This window comes from Engraulis encrasicolus, chromosome 8 (genome assembly GCF_034702125.1).
Source record: "Engraulis encrasicolus isolate BLACKSEA-1 chromosome 8, IST_EnEncr_1.0, whole genome shotgun sequence".
Taxonomy (NCBI): Eukaryota; Metazoa; Chordata; class Actinopteri; order Clupeiformes; family Engraulidae; genus Engraulis; species Engraulis encrasicolus.
In genome coordinates, this window is record NC_085864.1 from 17,081,032 (window position 1) to 17,088,531 (window position 7,500).

General features: G+C 49.4%; 1 protein-coding gene across 1 annotated transcript in view; it reads right to left on the minus strand.

Moving 5' to 3' along the window:
• The window catches only part of bmp16 (bone morphogenetic protein 16), a 21,182-nt gene that overhangs the window by 1,145 nt on the left and 12,537 nt on the right, over positions 1-7,500 (minus strand). The window contains exons 2-3 of the mRNA XM_063205069.1: positions 4,663-5,108; positions 1-2,234 (exon numbers count right to left, since the gene is read on the minus strand). The exon at positions 1-2,234 is cut by the window's left edge and continues 1,145 nt beyond it. Coding sequence (XP_063061139.1) covers positions 1,033-2,234; positions 4,663-5,101 — 1,641 coding nt within the window. The 5' untranslated portion in view covers positions 5,102-5,108 and the 3' untranslated portion in view covers positions 1-1,032. The remainder of the gene's footprint in view (positions 2,235-4,662; positions 5,109-7,500) is intronic.

Consider the following 7,500-nt stretch of genomic DNA (forward strand, 5'->3'; position numbering starts at 1 on the left):
GGTTGGGGGGGGGGGGGCTGTAGCCAGAAAGGGAGTTGGGCAGTGGCAGTGGAGGACGCTATACAAGGCAATGTAAACACGGATCTCACCACACAAACACACACAGTACAGGCCATTGATGGACTTTTATCCAGGCGAATGATGGATGGATGGATGGCAGGAGAAAGGCTAGAGAGTCAGAGAGGTGGAATAAAAGAAGAGAAAGAGCAAAAGAGATTAGGAGAGGGGTAGGGGAGAGAGGGTGAGCTGTGTTTATTGGTTTCCAGGATGAAAACTGAGACAAGTCTCATTGGGTGAGGCATTATGAGAAGACTTGGTCACTGTTCACATTGTCCATGGAAGTTTGGTCCCTCGATGATAACTGCAGGTGTCTTTCTTCTGCACACTGCCTCCCCTTCTCTGGGCATTACATGTGTTTTCAGGAAGCTCACTTTTTCCACTTGGTCACCTCTATACTCTGGTAAATCCAAATCTCAGTCTTATTCAGCTCCTTGTCATAATTCCATCCGATCCACTCATTGCCTTGTCTCCTTTTTCCATGTATTCCTCTGCCCCATCCTCTTCTCCGTCACTGGCTCTCCGCCATTGTTTGCTCATTCTCTCCTTCCACTCCACTCCACTTGTTCATTTGCTCCTTCCTTCCATTTTTCATCCTCCCTCCTCCAACTCTCTCCAAGTTTTTCCCCTTTTTTCATCCTTGGTCTCTCGCTCTACCAGAAGCCATAGCCTTCCACGACCATATTCCATCCCTCTCTCTCTCTCTATTTCTCAGCTCCTTCCATCCTTTTTATCCTTTTGTCTATCGTGCCCCCTGCCATCCTCCACCACCATGTCCTGGTAGCTTTTAACCACCCAGCCTCTTAAATCTCACCATCTCTCTCTCTCCCTCTCTCTCTCTCTCAGTGTCTCTCTCTCTCAGTGTCTCTCTCTCTCAGTGTCTCTCTCTCTCTCAGTGTCTCTCTCTCAGTGTCTCTCTCTCTCTCAGTTCCTTTCATCCTTTGCTATTATCTTTTCGTCCATATCACCAGCAGGCTACCGGCAGCCGCAGCCCTCCACCACCATGTCCTGGTAGTTCTTGAGCACCACACGCTCATGCTGGTCCAGGTAGAGCATGGCGATGGGGCTGAGGTCGGTGGGTACGCAGCAGGCCTTGGGCACGGCGCCGTTGACCGAGTTGACCAGCGTCTGCACCATGGCGTGGCTGGAGGAGTTCATGTGGTCGGCCAGCGGGAAGCGGCACTCGCCCAGGCAGAAGAAGGCGTCGTAGCCGCTGGGCGCCACGATCCACTTGTTCCAGCCCACGTCCTTGAAGTCCACGTAGAGCGGGTGGCGCCGGCAGCGGGCGCGCGCCATGTGCTTCAGCTTGGCGGCGCGCCGGCCGTTGTTGCGCTTGACGCGGCCGCGGTCCGACGACCACCAGCTGTCGCCGCCGCCAGCGCCGTGACCACGCCAGTCCGAGGACTCCGGCGAGCCAGAATCGAGGTGCGAGTCTCGGTCGCGAGTGCGCTCTCGGTCTCGGTTGCGGTCTCGACCTCTGTCTGAACTGCGTTCGCGCTCCCTGTCACCACCACCACGCCCTCCACCTTTGCCCTCGCGTCCCTTCCTCCCTGCTCCTCTCTTTGACCCCCGTCCTCCTACCGGGGGAATCCGCTTGCTGCGAGGGATCAGCGGCTGCCCTCGGCCGTCGTGACTATACGTCACCAGCAGGGGCCGCTGGTGAGCCCAGCTGCTCTCATCCTGCCCGGCCTCTCTCCTCACCCTCAGGCGGCTCTGCCTGCCTGCATCACCCTTGTTCTCCCCAGACTGTCCACTGTTCTCCTCCAGGACCTTCCTGGAGTCATGGCCACCACCAGCAGCAGGACCATCATCCTCTGCGGCAACCTCCAGCAGAAAGGTCAAACTCTCGGGCCACTCCTGGAGATCCCTCTGGCCAAACAGCTCGCTGGCCAGGGTGAAGGTTTCCCATAATGCTGTGCGGTGAGAGGTGAGGGCATCCGGCCGAGTCACCCGGCGGGACTCCAGCAGGCGGGGCCGGGGGTCGTCGTGGCCCCTGGAGAGGTACAGGCTGACGGTGTGGGGGCCCTCGTTGGGGCCCGCGCCCAGGGGCCCGCGCAGGAAGCGCAGCTCAGCTGACACGATGCTCTCGTCTTCGGGGATGGACGACACGTTGAAGGAGATGAAGACCCGTTCTGCTGCCTCATTGGAGGAGGAGTCCTGCTCAGGGTCTCTGGTATCTGATAGGGCATAGAGAGAGAGAGAGAGAGAGAGAGAGAGAGAGAGAGAGAGAGAGAGAGAGAAAGAGAGATAAAGAGAGATAATTTGACGTTAGGTTGTATGGTTAGAGCAACATGACCAATGGATAGAGATCTACATTTAGGCAGTCAGTCATGTCATTCATTTATTTTGCCATACTTGTTTTGCCCTTCTTTCATTCACAGTACGTTGATTGTTGTGATCAATTGATTTAATTTTGTGAAAGTGAAAGACAGAGAGTGAAGCAAAGAGGCGTAGAACTGGAGAGTAATAAATAAAGAAGGATGTAGTGGAGAGAGAGGGGGGGGAGAAGAGAACTAGGAAGGAGAGAGGCCAAACACAACAGATCTTGGAAAGCCATGTAAATTAGAAGAGAGAGGAGAGGGAGAGAGCCTGAGGGGTAAAAAGGCAAACGGACGACGAGAAACGAGAATCACACTATTCAGCTTGACCGAGCATAATCACTGAATCATTTACTTTACAGAGGCGATGCTCTTTACAACTCTTCATTACCTGACGTCATACGCTGTTTCCACTATGTTTCCACTATGCTTTGGAGAAGAAGAAAAAATGTTCTCCATGTCTACTGCCTTGGAGGCATAATCTGTTTTGGCAGAACGTGATTCCTATAATTGCAAATCAGTCCTGGGTGTACACTGACACACTGATACACACACTAATACACACGCACACTCGCACACACACTTGCACACACACATACTATCGTATCCCTTTTGCAGACACCTCTGTGGATATAACGTCTGCCAAAATAGGTGTGTATGTGTGTGTGTGCGTGTGTGTGTGCTTGTGGGTGTGCGTGTGAGACAGGGGGCTTGAAACAGCCCCAGCATTGAGTGAGATATAGCGTTTTCATTGGTGCTGGCGGGCAGTGCAGGGAAGGTTAATTGACCTGTGCACATTACCCCTCTGTGTCCTGTGGCGAGTGCTATGAACTCACCGCGTTTGGCTGCCAACACACACTTAGACTCTGGCAAACAAACGGCTTCCTCTTTCGCAGCCGGCCTGTCTGCCTGTCTGCCTGCCTCGGTTGTCTGCCTGCCTGCTGCCTCTCTCAGAATTTCTCCCCGTCTGTGTCTCTCTCGCTCGCTCGTGCTTCTGTCTCTGTGTCTTGTTCTCTCTGTCTGTCTGTAATATTCTCTCTGTTTGTGTCTCTCGTGCTTGTTGTCTACAACAGAGATTCCTAACCAGGGGGCGTGTACCACTAGGGCTACACTAGGAACTGAAGGGGGAGGGGGAATAATTATAACAAAAAATGAATAGAACATAGTCAAATTGGGATGGAGGACAATAGCTCATGTAGGACAAAAAGGCTTAGGGGGTACGTACAACAAAAAAGGTTGGAAAACACTGGTCTACAATACTCACATTAGAAAGACTATGAGAAAGAACAATGTCAGAAAGAATCATATAGTCGGTTAGACACCTGATGCTGTAACAGACCATTACCCAGTGGAGATTCCATTAAAATTGCTCAATTTAATCTATTAAAACCACCTTCAGAGTCATGATTCATGGCATGACCGTCATGATCCGTCATGATCAGTCGGTGTTACATTTCTCTGATAGTACTCAGTGCCGCTGATAGCGTTGGCTAGCCGGGGGACAAGGTCATCTGAGAAGGCCCCCCTACCCCAATGCACGAAATGTCACTGTATGACATTAGTGGATCAAAAAATGAGAATAAATTCTCTGACTAAGGCACTCCAAATTAAAATGTCTTTATTGATATGACAGGTCCTACATGGACATATTAAAAACAAGGCCCACGCGTAGCGGCATGAGTGCCTTCTTCAGGGCATATCAATAAAGACATTTTAATTTGGAGTGCCTTAGTCAGAGAATTTATTCTCATTTTTTGATCCTGGAAGTACTATACCTTGGACTAAAGAGCACCCAAACCCAAGAAGCCAACAAACTATCTGGATAAGAGCACGCCATACTCCACAAACTGAATGTATGCCATTAGTGTTTGGTTAACATAGATATTGTACTCTAATTAGATGTCATGCAGTAATTAATGTTTAACTCCTCTGTCAATAAGTATGGTTCTAGGGGAGTATCACTACATTGAATATCATTTGGGAGATCATAGCCTGTCACAACTGGAAATTTGCTTTACAATGGACGTAAAGGGTTTTTCTACAAACCCTTTTGCAGAGCCTATGTTATAACCTTACTGTCTCCAAACATCAAATCTTAAGATAATCTGTTACTCAAGGCCAGAAATTTCATAGCAATGTTGATATGATGTAGGCTAGTTTAGTCTTTTCAGCAATGACTGAACGGGTCCGCCAGCAGGCCCATCTGTGCAAAGAGGCTACGCATACCGTGGCATACCGTGGCATACCGTGGCTAGTTTAAAACAGCTTCCGAGACGCCGTACAGTACCTGTGTGCTGGAAGCTGCGCACGGTGTTGGCGCCCTGCACATGCTGGCTAGGGTAGCTGAAGTGCGGGTCCTGGATCAGGTGGTACTGCTGCGAGTGGAAGCGGTACAGGTCCAGCAGGTACTGGGGCACGGCAGCGGTGCCTCCGGGCCGGGGGTCCGGGCGTGACTGCAGGCCCAGGCGGCTGAGGAGCAGGTTCTGGATGGTCTGGGCCAGCGATGGCGATGGAGGTGGAGGTGGTGGCGATGAATCGTCTTCCTCAGGCAATGATGAGGCTGATGATGAGGATGATGGTGATGATGATGATGATGATGATGATGATGATGATGAAGGTTCTAGCTGCAGTGGAGGCCAGTCAACATCCCCCTGCCCCTGGCGACCCGACGAGGCGTGAGGTAGCAGCAGGATCATCAGGAGCACCAGGAGGCTAGCAGGGAACATGGTGGACCTGGAGGAGGAGGAGGAGGAGACGCGGGGGGAGGTGAGGATGGAGGAGGGGGTGGAGGGAAGGAAGGGGGGAATAGGAGAGAAAAAGAGAGGAGAGGAGAGGGGGATGGATGGGGGATAGGAGGGATGGAGGAGCGAGAGAGGGATGAAAGGTCGTAGGAAAGAGGGATGGAAAAGAGAGGAGGGAGACACAGGGATGGAGGGAGCAATGGAGAAATGGAGGAGAAAAAAAGAAACAAGGTCAACAGCTGCAAAACCACAAAACTGGTTTCTAAATAATCAACTGACAGGCCAACAGATCAATCAACATAGCAGAGATTACTGTAATTACTGTAATTATTTGCTTGTGCAATATCAGAAATATCAGAGATTAATAAACGAGAACCAGACGGGTATGATAGAAAAGGGAGAGAAGGCCAGAGAGAGAGAGAGAGAGAGAGAAAGACAGACAGACAGACAGACAGACAGACAGACAGACAGACAGACGGATGGCCATACGGACAGAGAAAGAGGGTGAGACAGAGAGAGCCAGAGAGACATAGGCTGTAAATCAAACACATACAGGGACAAAGCAACATACAGTATAGACAGATAGATAAAGAGAGAGAGAGTGTGGAATAAAAAAAACTGACCGAGCCAATGGAATGGAACATGTTGTTGGAAAAAGTGAAAGGGGGAAGAGAGGAGAGAGGGAGAGACGGAGGAACAGAAAAACCAGAGCAGGGTGGCGATAACACACTCCGCTTTCGTCACCCAGGAGTTTATCTCCACAGTGTGCGGCCGCTTATCTTGGTGTCCCATGTGATAGTGGCGGCCATTGTGCTCCATAAAAAAGTCATTATAAAGCCGTTTAGGAGCTGTAAACTGTAATGGCTGCATTGCCACGGAGCACGGCACATTCCTGACACAAGACAGGGTCAGGCAGGTGCCTATGTTTTACAGTACATGTAAACAGGGCTCCTAAATTAACTTTTTTCCACCAGCAGCCAAAATGGCTAGTAGATGTGCATCTTACTATCCAATCACACACTCATTACATTTACATGAGGTTTTTTAATATCGAATGAATAATTCAAAAATGATATAGTTCCGTCGAGTTTACTTAGATCTTTCATTTAGTTCCGAATTAAAAAGTGTGTACATGACATTTTCAAAGTGGAATTAAGCTTTAATCAGAATTCAGTTAGGTCGGAATTAAATGTCTCATGTAAACATCGCCATTCACTAATGGCTACTAAGTTGATCATTTCTACCAGCCAAACTGATATTTCACCAGCATTTGGCCAGTTGGCTGGTGTTAATTTAGAGCCCTGCATGTACAGAAACAGCTCGTATAAAGTCTGTGAGATGTGAGTATCAGCTACGTGGCCCTCAAAAAGTGTAGCACTAATCTGCTGTAGGCTTGCACTGTCTGCCCCTCTATCTTTGTTTATGTTTATACAGTGTGTGTGTACGTATGTGCATGTCTGACCACAAGTGTAAAATGTGTGGATCTGTGTGTGTTTTTTGTGTGTGTTTTTTGTGTGTGTTTTGTGTGTGTGTGTGTGTGTGTGTGTGTGTGTGTGTGTGTGTGTGTGTGTGTGTGTGTGTGTGTGTGTGTGTGTGTGTGTGTGTGTGTGTGCGACGTGTGTGCGTGCGTGCGTGCATGTGTGTGTGTTTTTGTGTGCGTGTGTGTGTTTGTGTGCGTGTGTGTGTGTGTGTGTCTGTCTGTCTGTCTGTCTGTCTGTCTGTCTGTCTGTCTGTCTGTCTGTCTGTCTGTGTATAGGAGTGTGCCTGTGTGTGTGTGTGCCTATGACTTTGTGTGAGCGTGTGTCTTCATCTTTGCATAGTGATTTACCAGCTATCACCACCCTGGAACACACACACACACACACACACACACACACACACACACACACACACACACACACACACACACACACACACACACACACACACACACACACACACACACACACACACACACACACACACACACACACACACACACACACACACACACACACACACACACGCACACCCATCTCCAAGAGCACTTGCTGACGTTATAGACCACAAGTCATCACCCAGTTTTTCTTTCACTCCGTGATTTACGAGCCTCTCTTTACGTCAACCTCACCGGTTGCTAGGGCACACATGATTGAAAATACTTGAAGAGAGTTCCAGTCATGTTTGTTGGTAGCCTCTTACTGCAGATGGCCCCATCGAAGGGCCCATTCACTCTTTGTCGAAAACACTCAACTACGTCAAAACAAACAGGCTATGACAATGCAGAGGGTTTTAATTAACAGATTAAGACTTGGTCATTTCAATGTTGATGACAATAACATTATAAAATGTGCTCTGCGCAATGGGCTTAAAGTCTCTTTTTAAGGAAGGAGCTAATGCATTAA